At 35.5% G+C, this 27,236-nt stretch overlaps 2 protein-coding genes and 1 pseudogene across 3 annotated transcripts in view; 2 read left to right on the top strand and 1 right to left on the bottom strand.

The window, feature by feature from the left end:
- Positions 1 to 27,236, bottom strand: part of ADAM9 (ADAM metallopeptidase domain 9) — a 116,725-nt gene that overhangs the window by 20,994 nt on the left and 68,495 nt on the right. For both annotated transcript variants that reach the window (XM_074208954.1, XM_074208950.1), the window contains exons 12-15: positions 23,806 to 23,977; positions 21,182 to 21,274; positions 20,406 to 20,601; positions 15,321 to 15,426 (exon numbers count right to left, since the gene is read on the bottom strand). In XM_074208954.1, coding sequence (XP_074065055.1) covers positions 15,321 to 15,426; positions 20,406 to 20,601; positions 21,182 to 21,274; positions 23,806 to 23,977 — 567 coding nt within the window. The remainder of the gene's footprint in view (positions 1 to 15,320; positions 15,427 to 20,405; positions 20,602 to 21,181; positions 21,275 to 23,805; positions 23,978 to 27,236) is intronic.
- LOC141495997 (ATP synthase F(1) complex subunit delta, mitochondrial pseudogene) lies at positions 5,574 to 6,087 on the top strand (annotated as a pseudogene).
- Positions 9,639 to 11,362, top strand: LOC141504126 (unconventional prefoldin RPB5 interactor-like). Its single transcript, XM_074208963.1, is given in 4 exon segments — positions 9,639 to 9,829; positions 9,831 to 10,334; positions 10,336 to 10,458; positions 10,597 to 11,362. Coding segments are annotated over 4 exon segments (1,407 nt in total). The 5' UTR covers positions 9,639 to 9,704; the 3' UTR covers positions 11,252 to 11,362.

Below are 27,236 nucleotides of genomic sequence, written 5' to 3'. Positions count from 1 at the left end.
TACCAAAATTGCTTATTTGATCTTCAAGATAAGAGAAAAACATTAGACATTACTAATAAGAGAATGACATGATCAGAAATGAATAGGAATGGAGAGAGACCTCAAACTGGGAGACTAATTAGGAAGCTATTACAATAGTACAGCAAAGATGGATGATAATTGAGTATGATTTGACTCTTCTTGACATCTTTTGGGGTTTTCTTGGTTAAAGATAATGCAGTGGTTTTCCATTTCCTTCTTCAAATCATTTTACAGATGAGGAAACTGAAGCAAACAGAGTGAAGTGATTTGGCCAGGGTCACACAGGTAGTAAATGTCTGAGGCCAGAGCTGGTATGAGTCTTCCTAATATGAGTCTTCCTAACTGCAGGCTGAGCCCTCAATGAACTATAGAGTAACCTGTCTACCCTAATGAAGAGAAGGAGACAAATGGAAAATTCAAGGCAGAGCTAAAAATAAAATCTGTCAAATGACTGGATGAGGGAAATGAAGAACTAAATTTAAATTCAGTTTTGTAAGATTAAATCATCTCACAAATTTGGTGACTGAAAATATGGGGATAGTCTTGTTAGAAACTAAAATTTAGGAGTGGAGTGGACTTGGGAAGAAGGATAAATGATTTTCTATTCTTTAAACGCTGAGTTTCAGAAGTTTAATGGGACTTCTCCATTCTAAGGCAGTAATAAGCTAGACATTTTACTCCTTCCTTTGGCTAGTACTCCAAGATAAAACCAAAGGTGATTCTCATCTATCTTTTCTACAGAGCTGAAGCTTCTACACAGCAGAAGAAGGGAAGATTTCCTCCCTCTGTATCAAATATAAACATTTTTAACCAAGAAAATTAATACACACAAAGATACACATATGGTACACTTCCATAAGCATTATCCTGTAGATGAATATTGCCCTTCACTTCCACACACATAAAAAATTGTCTAACAAATCTCTGGTACAAATCTGGAAATTCAAGGCTAGACCTTCTAAAATTCCTTTTGGTTCAAAAGGTCAACAAATTTGCTATAAGTAAAGCAATATCAGTAGAATCAAAGAATCTGGAATGGAAGTAACTTCAGAGGCAATCTAAACCAACAAATATCTGCATAAGACTCAGAAAGAGAAGAGTTAACAGGTAAATGGGGGGAAAGACAGAAAACAGGATAGGAAAGAAGCCTTACTTAGAAGGCAGGAAATGAATGTTCTTAGAAGTAAAAGATGAGAATCATACAGTAGATGAGGTTTGAGGTATTTTGTGCTTCAAAAGTCTACCACTGGGGTGGCTGGGTGGTGCAGTGGATAAAGCACTGGCCCTGGAGTCAGGAGTACCTGGGTTCAAATCCTGTCTCAGACACTTAATAATTACCTAGCTGTGTGGCCTTGGGCAAGCCACTTAACCCCATTTGCCTTGCAAAAACCTAAAAAAAAATTTTTTTAAAAAGTCTATCACTTCTGGGAGGGGGGAAATGGAACCCCTGGAGGAAACAGGCACCTGGAGGAGTGGGAGAATATAGATACAGGGAAAGGATTTCCAAGCAAATGAAGAAAAAAAGATCAACAAGAGAGAGGAAGGGGCCTATCATGGGACATTGTCCTCTCCGATACTTGCAAAATGACACTTGCAATAATGAAAAGGGGGATTTCATGGTTTAAGTTCTACAAAGTCATGGCAGAAAGCAACCAGAAGGGAGTATCCTAGAGATGTTTTGATAGTATGAAGGAAAGAGAGAAACCAGATAATTATAAAGGTCATGAAATCAGAGAATGAGTATCTAGAGTAAACAGAAAGTGAAGGATGGAAAATGAAGAGAGTTGAGTGAAATTCTTGTTGAAAACAGGACTACCTGAAGGAGATTCATCAACTTGACTGAGAAGAAAAAAAAGGGGCAAGAAATATATATAACCACATAAACAGAGGAGCAAAAGGAACTAATAAACAAAATCTTAAGGGGGATAAAGAGGTAATATTTGAGAAGAGGTATTGGGCTGAGGAAGAGAGCCAATGGGAACAGGTCCACCTTAGAAAAAAATTAAAGTAACTGAAGAAATGAAATACTTTGCTTATAGGGGAAAAGGGAAAGACTCCTAATTTAAATAAAAATAATTTTAGAGATAAATGGAGGAAAATATAAACTTAACTCTCAATCTTAAATGTGAATGGATTAAAATAATCTCACAAAAAAGAAAAAGATGGAAAAGAAAACAAAACTTTACTGCTTACAAGAAATATTCTTAAAAAACAAAGACATTACAAATTAAAACTAAGGGGGGATGGAAAAAATAATTCTTCTTGAATCAAGTGAATAAAAAAAACAGAAACTGCCATCATGCAATGGTGATCAGACAAAGCAAAAACAAACATTCAAAAATACAGATAAATTATACTCAAAGTAATATACTTAAACATTCCTCTAGCACTCAAAATCAAAAAAAGAAACATTTATCTGAGCTTCATGAAGACAGAGACCATAATACAATTATGACACAAATTTTCAATATCCTAATACTTTTGAATAAGTATAACAAAGATAAAGAAAATATGGAACTGAAATAATTCCTAAAGAAACTAGTTTAAAAAAAACTTACATCTTCTAAGTGAGACAGTAAAAAAGTAGGCATATTTTTTAGCATCACATAGAACTTTTATAAAAATTTTCCCTGTACAATGGTACAGAGATCCTGCAAACAAATAAATGTAAAAAAGTTAATACATCCTTTATACTCCAGGATACAAAAAAATAAAAATTATTCACAAAAATCCATATTCAAATGGAGACTTAACAATGAAGTTGAAAATACTGAGTAAGTCAAAGAACAAATTGTTGAAAAAAATCAATAACTACATGAAAGAAAATGACTGGGGTAGCTAGGTGGTACAGTGAATGGAGCACCAACTCTGGAGTCAGGAGGACTTGAGTTCAAATGTGCCTTAGACACTTAATAATTAACTGGCTGTGTGACCTTGGGCAAGTCACTTAATCCCACTGTCTTGACAAAAAAAAGAAGGAAGAAGGAAGAAGAAGAGGAAGAAGAAGAAGAGGAAGAAGAGGAAGAGGAAGAAGAGGAAGAGGAAGAAGAAGAAGAAGAGGAAGAAGAAGAAGAAGAAGAAGAAGAAGAAGAAGAAGAAGAAGAAGAAGAAGAAGAAAGAAATGATCATAGTGAAATACCAAAATTTCTGGTATGCAGCTAAAGCAGTCCTCAGGAGGAAAATCATATCCTTAAAGTCATATATTAACAAAATTTAAAGTGAGGTGATTAATGAACTGAATCTCCATTAAAAAAATAAAATGTCATCAAATAACAAATCTAAAATAAGTATAAAATAGGAGAGAATAAAAACTAGAAGTAGATAAACTGAAAACATGAAAAAAATACCCCATAGAAATGTTAAATAAAACTAAAAGCTGGTTCTTTGAAAAGATTAATAAAATTGGTAAACCCTTAGCTAAATCTGATTAAAAAGAGGCCAGAAAAAATATATTGACAAAATGAGCAATGTGAAATCGCTGCTAAGCTAGAAGAAATTTAAAAAAAAAAGCATATAAAAGAGTTTGTCTAGGGGTCAGAGTAAAGAGGTCTTGAACTACAGAACTATCATAGAGCATTAGCACCATCTAATGGCAAACTAAATACTCCAAGTACAAGATTCCATTTGACATATTACTTTTATGTAATTTGTATAAGTAATGGCACATAAAGAACCATGCTCAGAGTTAATAAGATCAAGGGTCAAGTCCCATAACTGACAATCACTGTGTAAATCATTTAGTTTATCAGTACCCCAGACAACTCTAGAAATGATGAGCTGCAGAGAAAGTGACAATGCAATGATAGAAGGATCTTACCATTAGTTCACCATTAGTTCCTTCACTGACAAAATTACAGAGTATTGAAAGACTGGAAATTCTCTAGAAAGCCAGGATTTTTTGGTATCCTTGATTTGGCTTGCTGGTATACCTTGGACTGGTAAAATCAGGAGGCAGAAACTCTCTCGAGTTAATGTGATATTTATTGACTGTCATATGCAATGTAGGTACTCCTCAAGAAACAAAAATTCCCCTAAATCAGTCCAATTTTTATACCCTTGATCAAACAATTCTGGCTTCTTCTCTTTCCAAACATTATTCTCCAATTCACTTAATACTGATGCAAGTCCTTTTTCTAATCCAGAAAACATTCTGTTTTCAAGAACATCCATGTCTCCTGCACATTTCAACAGTTTATTAGCAACTTTACTGCCTCCTTTCTCTGTTTTGCAACCTTGTGGGTCACCATGAATTATTTCCCCTTATTTCCACATTTCATTACAGTCATACACAATTTTGGACTTACCATTTACAGCCTCACAAATTTTTTTTAACAATTCCAAAAGTGGGGGTGGCTAGGTGCCACAGTGGAGTCAGGAGTACCTGGATTCAAATTCAGCCTCAGACACTTAATAATTACCTAACTGTGTGGCCTTGTGGCACTTAACCCCATTGCCTTGTAAAAATAAAAAAATTAAAAAATAAAAATAAAAAAACAACACCCCCCAGAGTACTCAGGTCACAGAAAGTAAGGGGGTGGGGAAAAGACTGTTGAGGTCTCTCTTCTGCTCCTGGGGCAGGACTCTTGGGGCTTTGTCCATATTCAGACTCTGGTCACAGTCTGGGGCCCCCACACTGCCATAGAACAGAGACCCTCCTCACAGCCCCGGGAAAGAGGGATGAGCTTGTGGTCATTCAGAGACCAAGAAAGCAGTCAGAGCCTCCCATAAGGCACTGAAGGACTTGAGGTCCTTGGGAGTGTCCCAATAATACTCAAAAGCTCAGGAAACATCCCAAACCTAGGCAAAGGCTGGGGAAATGAATAAACAGAAAAAAAAGGAACCTGACCATAGACAATTACTTTAGTCCCATGGAGGACCAAAACACACTATGAAGATAAGAAAGTCCAAGCTTCTGCATCTAAAGACTGCAAGAAATATAGAAGTTGGTCCCTGGCTATTTCAGAAAAGATTTTGAAACTCAAGTAAGAGAGGTAGAGGAAAAATTGAGAAATGAGGGAGATCCAGGAAAAATATGAAAAGTAAAGTCAGCAATTTATTTAAGGAGATCCAAAGTAATGCTAAATAAAGTAACCTACTAAAAACTAGTTTAGGTTAAATGGAAAAAACTGTTCAAAAAACTAATGAGGAGAAAAATACCTTCAAAAGCAGAATTGGTCAGATAGAAAAGGAGATAAGAAAGCTCTCTGAAGAAAACAAATCCTTCAAATGTAGAATGGAGCTAAAGGAAGCAGATAACTTTGCAGGGAATCAAGACATAAAAGACTGAAAAACTAGAAGAAAATATGAAATATCTTATTGAAAAAATTTACTTGGAAAACAGGCGTAGGAGAGACAATTAAAAAATTATTGAGCTAAGGGGTTGCTAGGTAGCACAGTGGATAGAGCCAGCCCTGGAGGCAGGAGTACCTGAGTTCAAATCCGGCCTCAGACACTTAATAATTACCTAGCTGTGTGGCCTTGGGCAAGCCACTTAACCCCATTGCCATGCAAAAAAAAAAAAAAAAAAAAACACATTGGGCTACCTCAAAGTCATGACCAGGAAAAGAATTCTAGACCCAGGCTCTCCGCCACCACCACTACCTGCTGCACCAAGCCTGGCCCCAGCCCCTCCAGCCCACACCTCTGCCAAGGCTGCCCTGCCCAGAAGTCCTTCATCTTCATCTCCCCAACACAGGTGTATTTCAACGAGGCCAATGTGAAGCAGGTGGATGTCCAACTCAGAGAGGGACGACTTTAGAGATCCTTGCTGCCCATGTCTCCACCCTGCAGGTGCTGAAGCCCGGTGTAATGACTGTGCACACCGAGGATGGTACCACCACACTAAGTATTTTGTAAGCAAGGGTTCTGTCACCATGAATGCCAATTCCTTGGTGCAGCAGCTATCAGAAGAAGCTGTGGCTCTAGACATGCTAGACCTGTTGGCTGCCAAATCCAACCTGGAAAAGGCATACTCAGAACTGTCAGGAGTGTTGAATGAGGCAGCCCTGGGGTGAGATTCAGATCCAGATAGAAGCCAGTGAAGCTATTGTGAAAGCACTGGAATGATGAGCTGGCTAGCTAGAACTCTGGAATAATCCAGAGACAGTGTGACTGGTTTGCTCCATAACAGTTCCCAGAAAGGAGAATGCCTGCCTCCAGGAAACTCCTACACTCTCAACCTCAGATTAAAAACCTCAAAGGTTCTGGACTTTTATTTGGCTTCATACCAAGGGGAAAAAAAAAGAAAAAAAATAATTTCTACAGGAAAGAATTGCCCTGAGATCCTAGAAGCAGAGGGCAAAATAGAAATTGAGAGAATTGACCGATATCCTCCTGAAAGAAATCCAAAAAAACAACCCCCAGGAATATTATAGTCAAGTTCCAGAATTTCCAAGTCAAACAGAAAATATTATAAGCAGCCAGAAGGACACAATTCAGATGATGATATAGAGCTACAGTCAGGATCACAGAGGACTTGGCAGTATCCACATTAAGGGCTCATAGAGCTTGGAATATGATATTCTGGAAGGCAAAAGAGCTTAGAATGCAACCAAGAATCAACAACCCAGAAAAAGTGAACACCCTCTCCCCAGGGAAAAGATGGACTTTCAGTGAAACAGAGGAATTTCAAATGTTCCTGTTGAAATGGTCAGAGCTGAATAAAAAGTTTGATCTTCACATACAGGACTCAGATGAAGCATAGAGAGTGGTTGAGAAGGGTAAATTATGAGGGATTTAATGATGATGAACTGCATGGCAAGATGATACTGATAATACTCATATGATCCTTCTCATTTAATAGAGCAGGTAGAAAGAGCTTTTATAGATGAGGCACAAGAGAAAGCTGAATTTGAAGATATAATATATTGTAAAAATGGAGTCATGGGTTCAAAGGGAAATGTACTGGGAATAAGAGAAAGGATAGGTAGAATAGACTAAGATATTTCGTGTAAAAGAGTGAAGAAAAAGCTTTTTGCAATGGTATAGAAGAGGGGAGGTGAGGGGAAATGAAGAAGCTTTCATTCTCATCTGAAATGGCTCAGAGGAGAAATAGCATATACACTCAATAGGGTATAGACATCTAGAAGAAAAAGGAGAGAAGGGGGACAGAGGGAGGGGAGGGGAGATATGAATGATGGAGGAGAGGGTAGATCATAGGAGAGGATAGTCAGATATAACACATTTTCTTTTTTTACTTTTTGCGAAGTGGTGGGATTGGGAGGCCTGTCTGGGACCATGGGGCTAGGTGGTTTCTGGATCTCTGGGGTGGGATATAGGCTTAGGGCCACTTGGCCTCAGGGTCGGTGCTCTGTCTGCTGGGCCACTTGGCTCCCCCACAACACATTTTAGAAGAGGGACAGAATGAAAAGAGGGAGAAAATAAAATAACTGGTAGTGGGAAGAAATTTTTTGTGGGAGGAGGGAAGGATTATGTTCACTCTTACAACAAGACTGTTTTTAGTAATGTGTAAATAAATTTTAAAAAATGAAAAGAAAAAAGAACTAAGGAAACTGAATGCAGCCCAAATCATACTATTTTCCATTTTTAAAATTTATTTTATGATTGATATGGAAATTTTTAACATATTTATACATATATAACCTCAATTAGATTGCTTGCTGTCCAGGAGAGAGGGAAGGGAAGGAGAAAGAAAAATGTGGAACTCTTACTAAATCTTACTAAAAAATGAATGGTGAAAATTATTGTTACATGTAGTAAGAAAAAATAAATTTATTTTTAAAAAAGAAAAAAAAGAAATTGAATCAGAAAAAAAGATGGGATCCAAGTTCCCAAGGGAACCAGTCATTATTTTGGAATTTCTAAGTTCTTTCAGAGGGTTGATAAAATTTGATGCCTTTACTCAAGTAGAAGATCCATTCCAAGGAACCTGGCAATGTTATAGTTAGGAAGATTTTACAAGATCTTTTTAATTTTTGTACTCTTTCCCTATTGTAAATATCATTCTTCCTATTAAAGCAAAATAACCCAATAAAATACTTGTAAGATTTTAGCAATATGACAACAGCATCTAATTATTAATAATATCATAGCATCCATTTCAAAAGGAATTAAATTTTCTAATGATACAATTGAGGGACATCTAAGTGGCTAGAGAGCTGGAAAATTTATCTTCTGGAGCTCAAATCTGACCTCAGATACTTACCCTGGGCAAGTAATTTAACCCTATTTGCTTCAATTTCCTCATAAGTCAAGGAACTGGAGAAGAAAATGGTAAACCAATCCAATATTTTTACTAAGAAAACCCCAAATGGGACCACCAAGAGTCTGACATGACAGAAATGATTAAACTGCAATACTAATTAATTGCAATACTTTTACTTTGGAGAGTTCTAAATTTACAAACACATGGCCTATTCCAATTTCTCTTAGGTGATTTTGTTTCTAGTATGCTTAAACAATTAAGTTATTTCAAAACATTCCCAGAAAAAAAGGCAGTAGCAATGTAAAACATTCTCACAATTAAATTTTACTTGTTTCCAAGTTGATCCCTGATTTAAATAAGTTTTTCTATTTTTTTTAAGGTCAAGAAAAATGTTAATAATGTATGGCTCTTAAGTCTTACCTAAATTTAAGCTGCAGACTGAAAACTCCATTCCCCCCCCCCCTCTTCCCTTCACACAACATTTCTTGGATTTTACTGATAATTTCACACTACTTTCAGCTCTTTTTTTTTTTTTTAGGTTTTTGCAAGGCAATGGGGTTAAGTGGCTTGCCCAAGGTGACACAGCTAGGTAATTATTAAGTGTCTGAGGCTGGATTTGAACTCAGGTCCTCCTGACTCCAGGGCCGGTGCTCTATCCACTGCACCACCTAGCCACCCCTGGTTCTTTTTTTTAAAGTCAGTGAATTCACCTCCCTCCCTTACACTGAATCAATAAACCTATCACTCTCCAAGAAGAGAACAAATAAAAAAAAGTCTAAGTACTGTTTCCATGTAACTTACATATTTTATTCTTTTTTCCTAAAAAAAATTCTACAAAGTGCTACTACAAAATTCACTGAGATATTTCAGCACTTATAAAAAGCAACCAAACCACAATCCAGAAATTAACAGTAAAAAAATTATATTTTAGTCACAAATTTAATCTCTAATTAGTTTATGATATCATAAATTTCCATAGACTAGGGAAAATATCATTTTTCCTCTTTTCTGTCTCTCCAATTTAGCCAGAATTAGAAACGCAAGGAAATAATTTATCTTTTTAAAGGCTTTGTCGCTCTTGGCGGGGCCTCGGCATCCGAGGCTGGCTCGGGCCGCGGCTGCACCCGCCTGGGCGACTCCGGGCCCCGGCCCAGCCCGGCCCGGCCCGCTCGTCCTCCCCGAGCTCCGGCCACGCGAGTGTGAGATGCGGGCCCGGGCACCCCGGGCACCCCAGGCACCCCGGGCAGCAGCCCCAAGTGCTCTGCCCCTCAGTCTCGGCCTCCGCTTCTGCCTGGGCCCGGGCCTCGGCAGTGGACGGGGCGCGGAGAGCAGCGCCGCTGCCAGAAGCAGCGCTTTAGGACTCAGTAGCCCTGGGAGGCCCCCGCGTGCCCCCTCCCCGAGCCCAGGCCATGGAGGCCCAGCCCGGACCCAGCCTGGCCGCCGCTCCGAGCATGTGGCGAGGCCCCGGGAGGAGCAGGAAAAGGTGGTCACTGGCTGCCAAGAAAAGATCCAGCACTGGATGAAGGTGGAACGTGACTATGAGACTCTTCAACAAAGACTCAACACATTACCTGATAAACTCTCTTATGATGTTATGGTACCTTTTGGTCCTCTTGCCTTCATGCCAGGACATACCAATGAAGTCAATTTTACTTGGGGACAACTGGTTTTGCAAATGCTCAGCAAAGCAAACTGTAGGTTTAGTAGAACATAGGAAAAAACATGTTCGGAAAACATTGGATGGTTTAAAAAAAGTGATGAACTTTGAATCGAGAGTTGAATTCACAGAAGATTTGAAGAAAATGAGTGATGCAGCAGGGGATATTGTTGATATAAGAGAAGACATTAAAAATGGCATTGAAGTTAAAGGAAAGCACAGAACTGCTCATAGACTTCATTCAAAACCAAAAACTTCAGATGTTTCAGATGTTTCAGATTTTATAGATGACTCAAAATCTGAGGGCATTTTCCTCAGTGAAAGGGAACTGTGGGCTCGACTTGATGAACTTGAAAGACAAGAAGATCTTTTGGGTGAACTTGATAGAAAATCTGATACTTTGTTAGTAAATGGAGATGATATAACCTCTTCTGAAGAAGAGAAAGAAAATCAAAAGACAGATGTGACAGTGAAGCACAGAGTAACAGACTCTTGCTCAGGGCAGTTTTCAAAAGGATATGACAACTTCTAAGTTATTTAATGGTCAAGTGAATGGCTCAAGTACATATAGTGATGATGATGGTGATGATGATGAAGAAGATGATGATGGGGGCGGCTAGGTGGCGTAGTGGATAAAGCACTGGCCTTGGAGTCAGGAGTACCTGGGTTCAAATCCGGTCTCAGACACTTAATAATTACCTAGCTGTGTGGCCTTGGGCAAGCCACTTTAACCCCATTTGCCTTGCAAAAATCTAAAAAAAAAAAAAGATGATGATGATTTAGGAATTGGAGATGATTCTGTACCAACTATATATTTTTCTCATATAGTTGAACCTAAAAGGGTACGAATAAATACTGGAAAAAATACTACTTTAAAATTTAGTGAAAAGAAAGAAGCCAAACATAAAAAGAGGAATAGCAATGGTAACAGTAGTCATTCTGTTCCAGAACTACCCAATATCAGAACTCCTGCTGATGTTTATAGAGTCTTTGTTGATGTTGTAAATGGAGAGTATGTCCCTCGTAAATCAATTTTGAAGTCTCGGAGTAGAGAAAATAGTGTGTGCAGTGACACCAGTGAAAGCAGTGCTGCTGAGTCTGAGGACCGTCGAGGAGTACTGAGGAGCCTCAGTCATGAGGAAGCTATTTGCACTGATGCCAGTGAAGGCATTTTGGATGAGCAAGAAAATCAACAGAAAAAACTGTTACCCCTATCAGGAAAACTTGAGGCTTTTTCTGGAACTGTAATAGAAAAGGAACTTTTATCTCCTGTAATACCACACCCAAGCACTGTGCATCCTGTATTACCTATCATACCTGAACGAAAAGAGGTTTTGTCAGAAGTATCAGATGAAACTACAAAAAGGATTTCAAAATTCAAAGCTTCCAGATTGCAACAGAAAAACTAGGCCTGCCTAGAAAATGGAAATTTGCATCTTAAAGCACAGTTTTGCAATTTGTTATGAATGTCACTTACATATAGTTAGGAGTAATGCATCCTGTTATTTTGGCAGCAAATTCTTTTTACCTCTTTATCAATGATATTTAAAAAAAAGATTAAAAATAAATGTTTGAATACTTGAAAAAAAAAGTCACTCTTTAAACTCCTTTCCTTTGCCTAATGAAACAAAAGAGAAAAGTCAGTTTGGATTTATCCAAGACATAAAACAGATAATGTGAACATAATGTAACATGCATAAAATATTTAACATTCCCAGTTACCAATACTTCTTTGTTCTCCCCCCCCCCCCATAATCACCTCCTGTAGACCAATCTCTAAAAGTCCCTGAAAGTTTTTCCAGATCCCATGATCTCACATGACAAGCCCAGATGTCTCTTAAACAGAACTCATAAGATCCAACAGAGGGGGCTTTTTAGATAGAAGCTACAGTATCAAATTGCTTAGTCATTTGAGTCATGTCTAATTCTTTGTGGGCCTATTTGAGGTGATCTTAGCAAAGACACTGGAAGGGTTGCCATTGCCTTCTCCAGTTTATTTCACAGATGAGAAAACTGAGGCAGAGTTAAGTGACTTGTCCAAAGTCACACAGCTACAAAGTCTGAGACCAGATTCAAACTCAGTAAGATGAGTCTTCACTCTGAGTCACCTCTTTCCCCCAAGTTTCTGGAGGGAATGGATGGTGCTTCCTAGGCCCTTACTCAACACAAGCATCCACAGTCCTACTATCTGAAAAAACAAGAAACAGTAGCTACCCTGTGATTTTAAACAGCTGCTTTTCTACATGAAAATTTCAGTCCATCTGAAATTCATTGAAGCAACCTTCTCCTTGTCACCATGATCAATGGTGTCAAAAATAAGGAGGCAAACTATATCAAATTAATGAGAAGTTTATAGATTGTCATATTTGTAGCATGAATACATGCAGGTAGACAGACTTCAAGAGACCACAAAGTTCCCTTAAATTTCCTCATCTTTTATACCTTTGATCAAACAACTCTGGCTTCTTTTTAGCAAACATAGTTCTGCAGTTGAAATAATACATATGAAATTCCTCTTCCTTAATCTGAAGATGTTCTGTTTTCAAGATCAATCAGATGCTGCCTGTAGTTTATTAGTAAGAATATTGCCTCTCTTTTCTGTTTTTCTATCTTGTGAGTCAGCAATGAATTATTTCCCTTTATTTCTACATTATGTTATATTCATAAAAAATTTAACACATCACATATTTCTTGGGTTCCTGAATGTGGCCAACACATAGATTTAGGTTCTGATTCTCTTATCCGTTCCCAGGGTGACTTGGAAAGAGAATCAAGTCACTGAAGTAAGGTCAGAACCAGGGTTTCTTGGTGTTCTCTAGAGGATGGAAAAACCCCTGAAAATCCCAACCACAACATACACCAGGGGTTTTTTGGTATTCTCTAAGGAACTAGCTGTGCCAAAGAACATGAGTTTTGCACATTAGAATCTCAAGACAAACCAAAAGTGAAAAAAATATTTCACAGAGAACAAACAGCAAAAATATAGGTAGAAGAACTTATATAAGTTCACGAGTAGAATCATTGTCTATTATTAATAGAAATTACCGAAGTTAGGATATATCATTAACTTCGGAGAGGATAGTCATGAAAATACCAATCAGTTTTCCACAAAAAATTTCCCCAGGCTAGATGCCATAGAGTTCATTAGGCAGACCACTATTCTTACCTGCTAGAATATTTCTCAAATTTTTCTTGCTAGTTGTACACTGTTATTTTATGAACTAGAGACAGTACTTCAGAATGTATGTCAAAAAGAGTAAGTTAGCTTAATTTGTTTGTCTCTTATTACACCCTTGCTATCAGAAAAATACCCTTTCTGGTTTTCAGTTTCATTAACAATAATTTGAAGGAAGTGGTTTTTCCAACTTAGGAGTAGACCTTGTATTCCACTGGCATAGACTTTAAGGACCCTAGTCCTTCCTATTATTTCTTCTGTCTAAGGTACCAATTCTTCTACAAAAGTCCTCCTTTGGGGGGGGGCGGCTAGGTGACACAGTGGACAGAGCACTGGTCCTGGAGTCAGGAGTACCTGAGCTCAAATCCGACCTCAGACACTTAATAATGACCTAGCTGTGTGGCCTTGGGCAAGCCACTTAACCCCATTGCCTTGCAAAAACCTAAAAAAAAAAAAGTCCCCTTTTGATATGTAGCTATCATACAGAGATTGAGGAAAAAGCAAAATAATAAATGTTAAAGGCTGTGGGGAAAAAAGATATTAAAACATTATTGGCTGAATTTTGAGTTGTTATGGAAAGCAAGGGAATCAACTGAAAAATTCATCAAAATGTACATGCTTTTTAAAAAATTCAGTCGTATGACTACTAGGAATGAGTTATTCCAAAGAGATCAAAGAAAAAGGAAAAAGGACCTTGTAAATAAAAAAAATGTTTATAGCATCTTTCTACAGTATCCCAAAACAAGAAACTAAGGGAGTACCTATTTACTGGAAAAGGTTAAACAAATTATGATCTATGAATGCAATGGAATACTACTGTACCATAAGGAAGGATGAAATAGACAATTTCAGAGGAAAATGTGAAGACCTGAATGTAAACTGAAGTGAGAAGAACCAGGAGAACAATTTATGTTCTAACAACATAATAAAGAAAAAAACCTTAAAAGGGATCAGAACTTGATTAACCAAAGATGATTCTCAAGACCCTAAGATGAAGTTCATCAGAGGAAAGTGACTCAGAATGTATAGTGAGAAGGAGATTTTTCAACAAGTTAATGAAGGAAATTGCTTTGCTTGAATAAAGCACTTGCTAGGAGGTTTTCTTTTTTATTTTATTCATTGGAGGGTGAGGAGAGAAGAGGAGGAAAAGAAAGATCTTCACCAATAATTTTTATAAGTATGGCCAATGGCAGCTACAATGGTAGCCAAGTAAAAAGATGACCATGAAAGAAAGAGGCACAAATGTAAATGAGGCAGGACAAGGCTAGGGTGGTGAACAGGCTGGATGAATATTGAGATAAGACTAGTTCACAGATTTAAAATAGAATCTAATCTAAAAAAAATTCTGGGATTTCAAATCAAAGATCCTTTTTTTATGCTTCAAAAGGATATCACAGAATCATAAAATTAAAACTGTAAGGTACCCTAACCCCTTCATTTTATGAAAGCCTAAAAATATAAAGTGACTTGCCCATAGTTGCTTGTGAAGTAAAAATAAACCTGGGTTTGGCTTTGACCTGAGTCCCTCAAGATCCAGGAAAGGAGTTCTTTTCATTGTACCACACTGCCTCCTCCCTACCACAAAGGGAAAATACAAAGACTTCTTGATTAAATTTTTATTCATTTCATTCTCCAAAAGAGAAGTGATAAGAAATTGAGTTTAGTTTTGACTATCATGTTTTAGAAAAATCAATTGAGTGTGTGTATCCTGAGAAGGAAACCTCTGGGAACAATCTCTAACTTCAAAGAGCTATCAAGTGGAAGAATTGGACTTATTCTGTTAAACTTCTCTCTCACACCCCCCCCAAAAAAACTCCTGGAATAAAAGGTGAATGGAAATTACAAAGCCATAGAATTAGATGTGGAAAATCTAAGAATTATAGTTATCCAAAAGTGGAATGTGCTGCCTCAGGATATTAGTGAACACTCACTCACTTTTAGGTTGAGTGTGGATGATTATTTATTAAGATCTTATCAAAGGGCATTCCTATTCAAGTATAGGCTAGACAAGCTGATCTTTGAAATCAGATCCACCTGAGATTCTATGATTCTCTATTCTCTGAGTGCTATAGACTCTGTGACCATGACCTTTCTTAAACAAAACTTATTAGAGACCTTTAAATATGCACAGAGAAAGGTATACCAATTACATTTAACAACTAACATCATTTGTTATAGAAAATTAAGTCAGAGAGAAGACAGGAGTGGAATTTTAAAAGAATCTTTTTAATAAATCATTTAATAAATCATGATCTTGAGCTTTAAGGTCTTCTATATTCTAGCACTTCTTCACCTCTACTTACCCAGCAGAACATTTTCTATATCCATTGCCATGGTAACCACAGTTGCCAAATCTGTCACCCTTAGAGTTTACTTCAATAAAACAATCCTTTACAGCAGCTTTTGCCTCTGAAATGCAAGAAAAAAAAATTGGTATTAACCAAGAAATGAGTTTTCCCTGGACTCTCTCTAGTTGCCTCAGTTCCCCATTTCCTAATTGCCTGCCAGATACAGCCTACCTTGATATCAAAACTCAAATTCAACACTTCCTAAACTGAATTCTTTTTCCCAGAATATAAGTCGCTTTAGGAAAATAAATGCTCCTTGAAGGGAAGAATAGTTAGACTTCTGTATTTACAGCAGTACTTAGCACAATATCTGATGCATAATAGTTTAATTAATGTTTATGGAATATAAAAAAACCCAAACCCCCACACCTGGTGATAGCATCCCCATACTCTTCATTTCCTTCATAACCTGCCTAAAAATTCTCTCCTCCACGATTGTTTTCCTGATTCCTTCCAGTCGAAAGTGATCTTTCCCTCCTCAAAATATTTAAAGCATTTTGTCCATATGTCTTTGTAGTATGTATCATACTTAATTTGTATCTATGTTTGTTTATCAGATTATCAACTCCTTAAGTGGCGGTGTAGTTGTTCAGTTGTTTTTCAGTCATATACAAATCTTTATGACCCCATTTTGGGGTTTTCCTAGCAAAGATACTGGAGAGATTTACCATTTTCTTCCTCAGCTCATTTTATATGAGGAAACTGAGGCAAAGGTTTAATGCCTAGTATTGGTTTTACATAAATATTATACTGCAGAGAATAAGCCTAGGAGTGAAGGACCAAGGAAGACATTGAAGGTATAGACTCAGGTGCCTGAAAAGATGATGGTATCCCCAACAGGGAATGCCTAAATTGGTAGTGAATTTGGGAGGAAAAATAATGAGTGATTTTGGACATGATGAGTTTGAGATGCATCCAGATCAAAATGTCCCACAGATAATATTGGACTGGAGCTCAGGAGACAAAGAAAGGTTAAAAATACATACATATATACATACATACGTACATACATACATACACATACATGCACACACATATATTTCTAATATATAGATTATTTGGTTGTTTCAGACATGTCCAGTTCTCTGTGATCCCATTTGGGGGGAATTTTCTTGGCAAAAATATTATAGTAGATTCTCATTTCTTTCTCCAATTCATTTCAAAGATGAAAAAATTAGGCTAAGAGATTAAGTGACTTGACCAGGGTTAGAGAGCTAGTAAGTATCTGAGATCAGGTGAATCTTCCAGACTTCTGACCCAATACTTTATTCACTGCTATCTAGATATTGGAATCACTTGCATAGATGATTACTGAACTCATGAGAGCAAATAGGATTGCCAAGAGAGAAAGTTTACAGAAAAGAAGACCTTTACAACGATCCCAGAGATTCCCAAGATATAGCAAGTTAGAGGGAAAAATATAGATGATGGCTCAGCTAAAAAGACTGGTAATCCAGATCAGAGAAGAAGCAGAGGAAGAATGTCACAAAAACTCAAAGAAAATATTCAGGAGGAAAAGGTGATCAACAATGTCAAATGCTATATAAAAGCCAGGAAGGTTAGGGAGTGAGATTTGGCAATTAAGAAATCATTAGTAACTTTTGTTGAATTATTTAAAAAAAAAAGGTCACATTTACAAAGGGTTGAGAAGAAGGGAAAGTAGAGACAAGAATGTATATATCTTTTTCTAGAAGAGTGACTGTGGCGTGAAGTTTGATGAGACTGTAAGGTTGAATGAGGAATTTTTTGTTTTGTTTTTTAAGGAAAGGGAAAAGCTGGGTGTTTGTAGGCAGTAAGGAATAAGATGTAAGATTAGTGAGCAGTGACTAGGGGAATGACTGTGGAGGCAATCTGTCAGAGAACCAGAAAGTAGTAAGTAGCATCGAGGATACACGTAAATGATTGAAGAGGGGAAAAGGTCATGTCTCTTCAGAGACGGGTATTTCTCCTCTTTTAGGAAGAAAGAATAAGGGATCACATGTCACAAGGTTTGATATGGAGAGAAGAAAAAGCTCAATGAATAATTAAAAAGCATTAAATGTTTCTTAAACACTTGGGATTCAAAGAGAAAAGGCAAGAGGAAGATAAAACATTGAGTGGAGGAATGTTGACTGGGAAAGTCTTTTGATCTGAGAAAATGAAAAAAAAGAGTGTGACTAGAAACATAGGCCAACTGACTGAAATATCATTTTCAAGAACGGCAGTGTTGATTTAGCTAATGTTCTCAAAGAAAGAGGTGGATAGAGGAATAATGTTTAAGGCAGTAGGACATGAAGATAATTGGAATGCATTGGGAAGAATCGTGGAGCACCAAGGTAAAGGGAACTCTCATCAATATGAAGACAATGATCAAGTTAAAGTTCCATGTTAAAGGCTGAAGCTCCTTGATCAAAAGGGATGGTCCATTTCAGCAAAGCTAAACAGCTTAAATTGCATTTACAAAAAGGTAATATTCAGACATGTCAAAAATACTGTTCAGCCTCTATTTTTCTATATCACAATTTATTATTAATTGAGCTCCATTTGTGACAGTCACAAATTCCCTAGGAATTTGTCTTCAATAAAAGACAAATGAAAATTTAAAAAAAAATATCAGAAAACCCAGAAATGCAAGTTTTGCTCTTCAGGAAAAAAAAGGTTAGGGTTAATTAAGAGAATTCACTGTATTATAAATTTTACTTAAAATTGTCTAGGGAGTAATTAATTGTACTTTTGGCTTTAATAAAATTTATTGCGTTTTTCTTTTGTTTTACGGAGGAAAAACAAAAAGGGACCAAGAAAATACCCCAGATAGAATTTGCAACAAAGTGAACTTTCTTAATGAATCACCTGTAGGCATATAACAGTTAAAAAAATTTGAAAAAGAACAGAAATAAAAGTTGTTATAAAGTTGTTACTTGTAACAAGCTCAAAAAAAAAGTTAGTCAGTTTCACGGTGAGTAAAGACAATTTCAAAGTATTCCATTAGAATCCTCATGATGTCAGGAAAAATTGCAGAAGTTCTGGAGTACTTTAGGCTAGAACAAAATTATGCTAGAATATGATTAAGAGTTGAATAAGGGGGTGGCTCAGTGGTGCAGTGTATGATAGAGCAACGGCTCTGGAGTTAGGAGTACCTGAGTTCAAATCCGGACTCAGACACTTAATAATTACCTAGCTATGTGGCCTTGGGTGAGCCACTTAACCCTATTGCCTAGCAAAAACCTAAAAAAAAAAAAGAATTGAATAAGACAGACAGGATGGTTGGTGATCTGTACAGTTTGAAGAAGCATTCAATAATGAAATTTTCTGATCGTTTTTCCTTTCAGTCAAAGCTAGGTTGTTATAGCATAGCCATGACATTGCCAGAGTACACAAAGCAAACCAAGATTATGTAAATAATACATAACATTAACCTCTGCTTAACAGTACTGCTTTACAGCCTGCTTCAAATAGTCTCTCTTATAATTAATATCTATACACTACCTGTGTTTACATTGATTTGTATTAATGTGCACCCTTTTATTCTTAACATGTTGATGTTTACAGAAAAGGATTTTATAAATCATAGATTTTAAAGACCATAGTTCTGGAATGGAAAGGGTCCTCAGGGAGTATCACCATCCAAATCCTCTCAACTGAACAGATAATAAAAATGAATCCCAGGAAGGTTAAATGATATATGAAGGATCACAAGGAAAGAAAGGTAAGAGGCAGAATTTGAAAGTGGGTCCGCTAATTCCAGGGTAAATACTGTAATAATACAAGATTCCAGCATAAAACTTATTATTTTCCCCCTCCCTGACAACTTCAGACCTAGTCTTTTTTTTTTTAAGTACTATCCATTACACTCATTTTTCTGTGTTGAAAACCCTGGTGTTTTCTTTAACCTGGGGGAATTATCTGTGACTAGATAGAGCCCAACTAAATGGCTCCAACCAGTGAGTACAGTATTCTTGGTAGGGCATAAAGTAATTACAAGATTAAAATTATATATACAAATCTATAATTAATCAAATATAGCTTCTATAAAGTAAATAATGCCTCATGCATGTTATCACTCATTTTCAAATTTATGTAGATGTTGCTAAAATAAAATATAGTGATTTTAAATAACAAACTCATATTGAAGACTAAACAGACTAGTTTAACTGTTATGACTATTATCCTAAAAGGCAACATTACCTGGCTAATAGTATGTAAACAACTTGTCATTTTGCCATTTGCATGAAGTAAATGAGAAAAATTATTCTTTTTTTTTCTTGCAAGGTTTATGCCTTGCAATTTGGCATTTGGTAGAGACCTGTGACAATTGCTAGAGACAAACTTTCTGTCAATTAAGATCAGAAACTATTCTTCAACTCTAACTTTTTGTGCATCATGGACCCTCCCCCCACCCCAGCAGTTTGGTGAGACCTATGAACTCCCCAGCACTGTTTTTAAATGCTTAAGAACAAGATTTATGGAATAACAAAAGAAAACAATTATATTTTTAAAAAGAGGTGATTTTTCCCCCATCCAAGTTCACAAACTCCTTGAAATGTACTGTCTTAGAGTTGACTGAGGTAGCCAGAGGTTCAGTGACTTCCCAAGGATAACAAACATGGTCAGAGGGAGGAATTAAATCCAAGTCTTCCCGACTCCAAGACTAGTTCTTTAGTCACTATGTCCCAGGACCTCTCATGTCTTACATACCCAACCTTTTTAAATAAAAGCAAACATCATAGTCTTACCTGCATAAAATATCATGGTAAAAAGGAACACCAAGACTGGATGTTTAGTGAGTTCCAAAAGGACAGTTAAGCATGTTTTTGGCTTGTGTGAACTGCTAACTAAATACACAGTCCTATGGACTTTATCACTTCAGAATCTAGGATAACTGGACCTTTGAGTGTAATACCTCAACAAAAGAACTGCATAAGCATGAACAAATGAGAGATTTACATATCTTCATACCCAGAAGTTTAACAAAATTTAAATTAGAATTATTTTAGTTTGACACATTAAATCCATCTTTAAAAAAAATCATACCACTCAAAATAATTTCTAATTGAGTCTTACTTGAGCCAAAGATGACTTGACACTGAGCATCATTAAACTGACACATGCCACTGTAACAATAAGCTTGACTATTCTGACATGGATGTCCATTTTGAATATAAACATCAAGCTGACAAAACTGAGATGAGCCATTGCAATACTCGGGGAGATCACACTCATTGGCACTAGGACGGCAAAGAGTACCTCCTGGAAGGAACTGGAGAAACAAAATTCAAATTAAACAAAAACATTTGCTCAATTTTAATAAATAAACCAAAATCTGACACATCTTAGGCAATAATCCACAAAAGTCATTCCATAATAACATAAAGGTGATCTATATTTGCTGTTGGAAATGAATACTCTAGTAAGATCTACTATATGTTGGAAAGATTTTTTGCAGAGCCCTGGTGGCAGACTGAGTCTATTTACTAAACACTAGTCTAAACCAGTGTATAAAAGTCATAATAAGGGATAAATCATCATATTGGGGCAACTTATTAAATTAAAAAGCTCTATACAAGAGCCATTCTGTACTGGATATTTCCTTTGACCTCTGCAGGAAGAGTGGAAGAAAGGGACCTCAAGATAATTAGAATCACAATTTTTTAGGTGATATATAAATGTTGGCTGAATGACTGAGGGTAGAATTTCCCTCATTACCACAAATATGCAACACATTAGAACCCAATAAAGCTTTCTTTCCTATTCACCCACAAAACAAGTGCTTCTTTACTAGATATTTCAGAATATAAAGGATTGATTTTTTTGTTTTTCAACCAAGAAACCTTCCTTACCTGACAGTTTTTACAACAGTCTCCATATGCACATTCAGCACCTGATTTCAGCTTACAAGTTCTTGATTCACAACAAGGGTCCAATTCACATTCCTGTGGATGATTTAAACTGGCTGTCAGCAAAGAGGTAGGACACCAGTGTCAACACTGACTACTGAGATCTATCTTGAAGAGGAAAATAAATAGATACTCCACTAAGATGCCAATTTTCCATCCTCCTAATTTAACTAAATTTAATATTATTAGGATGGAAACTATTTTCAACCACTTGGATTTAACTTATGTTCTACACATGCAATACTGTAAAATCACAAATGTCACATTAATATCTATAACCAGGGCATCACCAGTTTTATCATCTTCATTAAACATCTTCATAATCCTCAAAAGTAATACCAAATAACAGCTGATCCCTAAAGTGTATGGACTGCAACTTCCCTTATTCCTCAAAGTGACATTCTCATGACTTCTATGAGTCTAGCTTCTTAATAATTTTCTCCATAATCCTCATCTTGCTTTTCATACACCTTGGCTCAACTTCCTCCTCTCCCACATCTATTACCTGAGGTAGGAAGGTTGTAGGCAACTAAAATCTTGAAGAGTCAACTAAAAAGTTAGCTGAAATAATTAACTTTAGCAAAGTAGCAGAATATAAAGTAAACTCACATAAACCATCCTATACATCACCAACAAAACCCTGCAATAAGAGATGGCAGGATATATCACATTTAAAATAACTCTAGAATATAAAATACCTTAGAGTATTCCTACCAAAAGAAATCTAAAAAGTATATGAACAAAATTAAAAAAAAACTTTTTATATGATTTCATGGGTAAGCAGGGTCAATAAAAATAAAAATGACAATTTTCCTTCAACAAAGTTGTATAATCTTATACCGATTATTAAAAATTTTTTTAATGAGTTAGAAAAAATAATAACAAAAACTCATTAAAAAGAATAAAAAGTCAAGAATACCAATGGAATTAATAAAAAATGTAAAAGAAAAGAAGTTTAGCAGTTCCAGATCTTAAGTTATATCATAAGGCAGTAATTATCAGAACTATTTAGAAATATAAAGGTAGATCAGCAGAAATACACAGCCGTAAGTAATTATAGTAACCTTATTTGACAAAGGTAAAGATATAAGTTTTAGGGTTAAAGAATTCATTATCTGATAAAAAAAATATTTGGAAAATCCATTTGGCAGAAACTGGGCACAGACCAATGTTTATCATTTGTCAAGATAAGATAAAAAATGGATACAAAATAAACACAATACAAGGGGAGATAACACAAGAAAATTAGAAGAAAGTAAAACATATTATCATCAAACATATGGACAGGCAAACAATTTATGAATAAACAAGAGATAGAGATCATTGTGAGGTGCAAAATGGATAATTTTGAGGACATTAAATTAAAAATGTTTTGCAGAAGTAAAACCAATGCAATCAAGTTCAGAAGAAAACAGAAAATTGGGGGGGGATGTTTATTACCAGTTTCTAATATAAATATTTCAATCTCAAATACATAAAGAACTTTGTCATATCTATATGGATATGAGCCATTACCCAACTGATAAAGGTCAAAGGATAGAAACAATTTACCAAAGAAGAATCAAAACAATTTAAAGTCATATAAAAATAACATTATTGATTAATGAAAATTAAACAACCTTGAGATATCATTTTGTACCTGTCAGACTGGCTAAAATGATAGAAGGGAAAGCAACAAATGTTGGGGAGGGGATTGGGAAAAACTGGGACACTAATTCACTATTACTCCAACTGTAAATTAATCCAACCAATTTGGAGAGCAATCTGGAATTATACCCAAAGAGTTATTAAGTTGTCTATAACTTTGACATAGAAATACTATTACTAGTTCTGTTTCCCAACATTGGGGGAAAAAAGAAAAAAAAATCTATATTTCAAATATATTTATAGTGGCTCTCTTTGTAATGGCAAAGAACTAGAAAATTCAGAGATGCCTGTTAATTGAATGGTTAGATAAGCTGTTAGTATATGATCATGATAGATACTACTGAGCTATAAGAAATGAGGAGCTCATTGATTTAGAAAAACATGGAAAGACTTCCATGAAATGAGGGCAAAATGAGCAGAACTAAGAAAATGTTGTTCACAGTAATATCAATACTACTGTTCTAGGAAAAACTTTGAATGACTAAATAATTTTGAGTATTATAAATACTCAAATCAACTAAAAAGGAAGAAAGGTCCTGTCTGCCTCCAGAGAAAAAAACTGATAAATAGTATTTATAAAATGGTTATATGCACATGTGTATACATACACACACAGACACACACAATGTCTAATGATGGTCATCTCTAGGGCAGGAGGGAAGGGAGGAAAAAAATATAAAAAGTGCATAACAGAATAAAAGAAAACTTTGAAGAAAGCATAGAAAGCTGAGTAGATTTAAAAATGATGTAAAATATTTATTATATAGTTTTCAAAAAAGTAAACAGTGTAAAATATAAATTCATGATTTTATGGTGAATCTTTTATATTGTTGAGTACAAGGAAATATTCTTTTTTATCTATGTATTTCATTTCAAAATGAATAATAAAAAATTTTTAAAATTTAATAATAATTACTAACCTTTGGAGAACCACAGTCACATTCTTCCCCAAGATCAATTATTTTATTACCACAATAAGGAGCACTGTAGGCTTCATCAGGTTTTGGAATATTAAGTAGACAGGTTCCTCCTTTATTTAAAGTTAAATTCTCAAAGTCATCTGCACTGCAACTACTAAAGTTTCTGGAACCTCTAAAAGAAATGCAAGGAGAAAGTTTTTGTTATTCTTTAAGCCTGAAAGTACAATTAAGCCAAAAAGTAAAAAATAAATCTTTCATACATAAAATAGAAAGAATATTTGCAGGAATTCATTTTTATTTGAAAAATTGTTTAAGTTAATACAGATAGATGCTCTTCTCTAATAATGTACAAAATTACATCATAATGATAATTGACATTTTATGCTTTGTAAAGCCTTTTAAATGAAGCTCTCATATATACATGTATATGTATATAAAATGCTTTAAGAAAATATTACAAAGCATTTCACCCACTGCACTCCCTTACAATTAAAACATTTTCATCATAGTGCAAGTTGTTATTTAGTTGTTTCAGTTGTGTCTAACTCAGTGTGACTCCTTTTGGAGTTTTCTTGGCAAAGATACTAGAGTGGTTTGCCATTTCCTTCTCCAGTTCATTTTACAGATGAGGAAAATGAGGCCAACAGGGGAAGTAATTTGCCCAGGGACACACTAAGTTAAGAAATATCTGAGGCTGAATTTGTACTCAGGAAAATGAGTCTTTCTGATACTAGGCCCAATGTTTATCCACTATGCCACCAAGTTGCCCAATGAGAAGCACAGCACAAATATAATTATCCATAGTTTGTAGATGAGAGGGTAAGACACAAATAAAAGTGGCTTGTCAAAGGACAATCCATAAGTAGAAAGGTCAGGCAAGAACCCAGGAAATATCTCTCCAAATTCCTTGGAGTTTTCTTGTTTTCCAAGTTATACTGCCTCTCCTGTCTCACTATATTCTTCAAAACAATCTCATTGTTAAAAGTTAACCTCCACTTAACCCCATTTGCCTTGCAAAAATTAAAAAAAAAAAAAGCTAACCTCCAATTACCCTAATATATGTAGATATTAACATCTGTAGAGTACTCCCAATATACCAGAGTTCACTATACATATGTATATAGATCTACATATCCATGAGGATATATATCTGTTTGCTTATATCCCATGCGTGTGTGTGTGTGTGTGTGTGTGTGTGTATACACATTGTTACAGGTTCCCTGACTTCAATTTATATTTTAATACAATATAAAAGACACAAGTGGTCTATTTCATATGATAGTAATGTTGGAAGACACATGGAACAACCTACTTCAAGAGTCTATCATACCAGGAAATTTGTCACCTGGGATGATCAAGGAAACTGAAGAATTGCTGTCAACTACCACCTTCACTCCACTATTTCCAGAAGGGAGAGTAAGCTAGAGGCTAATGTCATAACTCTTCCAATCTGAAATGGTCATTAGCTATGGTAACATAAATACTGATTAATACTTAATTTGCATGAATTAATTAATGATTAATAATTAATATAAGCTAGTTTGTAAAATCTCATGGAGATTAGGAGATGATGAACATGGTGAATCTTTTATATTGTAGAGTACAAGGAAATATTCTTTTTTATCTATGTATTTCATTTCAAAATGAATAATAAATTTTTTTTTAATTTAATAATAACTGACCTTTGGAGAACCACAGTCACATTCTTCCACAAGATCAATTATTTTATTACCATAATAAGGAGCACTGTAGGCTTCATCAGGTTTTGGAATATTAAGTAGACAGGTTCCTCCTTTATTTAAAGTTAAATTCTTGTAAAAGAGTAAGACGCATTTTAAAAAAATCTTGGGAAGGGTAAAAAAAACCAGAACCTGGCTACTGACCCAACTAAACCAGATCATTTTCAAGGCATTTAAAAATAAAACTGCTGGGGGAACAAGAATGGATGAAAAATGGAAAATATCTGTCAAAAATTTTAAGACTAAAACATTTTTAAACAAAATCATTTTATTCTATTCTAAAAAAAATAAGTTTCTAAAATATATCTTTTTTCCATCAATAGAGCTATCACATTTGGCTTCTAACAGTAGACACTAATACATAGCATGAGAAAGTCAAACTGGTATTAGAAAAAAACAAAAATGGGAAAAAAGCTAGACTAGAATAAGCATATGTACAGGTTGTGCATCCTGAAGAAGAAACAATTTTTGAAAGTATTAAGGGATAAATTCTCATGGAGAATAAATGCTTAAGGGAATTTAAAAAAAGAAAACAAACATAATTATGAAAAAAGGCAATGAAGAAAATATTATTAAATATTAATTCATATGCCTATTTCACATCTCCATAAAATCTTTAGGATAATAATCTACATTTGCATTGAGAGCATTCTTAATAAAGGTTTGAGAAAGGAAGAAGCAAGACAGGTTTCCACAAATCATATGAACAGCATACTACATCTTTAGAATCAGACACAGGAAATATAAGAGTCTATCATGCTCATTATTAATTAACTATTAAAAATTTGGCTTCAATAGAGCAGAAAGTCAATCCTTCAATGAGGTATTTGTCATTCAAATATGAAAAGTATTTAAGATTCTTTGAAAGATATGACAGAGAAAAACTTGTTCAATAACCCGTTATCAAGTGAAATATAAAACATGGACAAGTTGTCCAAAATCTTGAAGTCTGTTTAGTCTGGAATCCAAATCAAATAGAGGTTCCCTATAGAGGGTACGACCCTCCAGAATGAACTGTATTATGTTAACTCCAGAATATACTTGTACTATGCTGACCTAGGCCTAGAAGGCTGAAGACGCTCCTAAATGAGAATTATATTCATTTGAGTTCAGTTTAAATCAAATCCAAATGGATGAAAAATGTCTATTGTCCAGATAATTTAAGTCACCAATCCATAGAACTAGCCAATTAACTTATTTATTCCATACCAACACTGAATATGTATTGAGCTTAAATACTGAACAGGAGGAAAATGAACTGAAGTGTCTAGAAAAATATGGAATATTTTATTGTCATTGAATCAAAAGGTCATGGAATACCATAGACTCTGATTAATTAAAATTGTGGATAACAATTGAAAGGCATATGATAAATAAAAGTTTGTGGTTGTTGTTCAGTGATTCACTCATGTCTGACTCTTCATGACCCCATGGGCCATATTGTCCAAAGGATTTTGTTAGCAAAGAAAATCTGACATTTCCTTCTTCAATGGAATAAGGCAAACAGAGGTTAAGTGACCTGCCCATGGTCACATGCCTACTAAGTGTCTGAAGCCAAATTGAACTCAGAAAGATGTCTTATTGACTCCACACCCAGGTTTCTATCCTGTGAGTCATCTAGCTACTCCAACAATTTGTAGTGTTCAACATATTACTAAAAAAGAAGAATGTCTTAAAGGATATCATTAATGT

This window comes from Macrotis lagotis, chromosome 1, assembly GCF_037893015.1.
Source record: "Macrotis lagotis isolate mMagLag1 chromosome 1, bilby.v1.9.chrom.fasta, whole genome shotgun sequence".
Taxonomy (NCBI): Eukaryota; Metazoa; Chordata; class Mammalia; order Peramelemorphia; family Peramelidae; genus Macrotis; species Macrotis lagotis.
The sequence above is the reverse complement of the archived record's forward strand: the minus strand, read 5'-3'. Positions and strand labels throughout refer to the sequence as shown.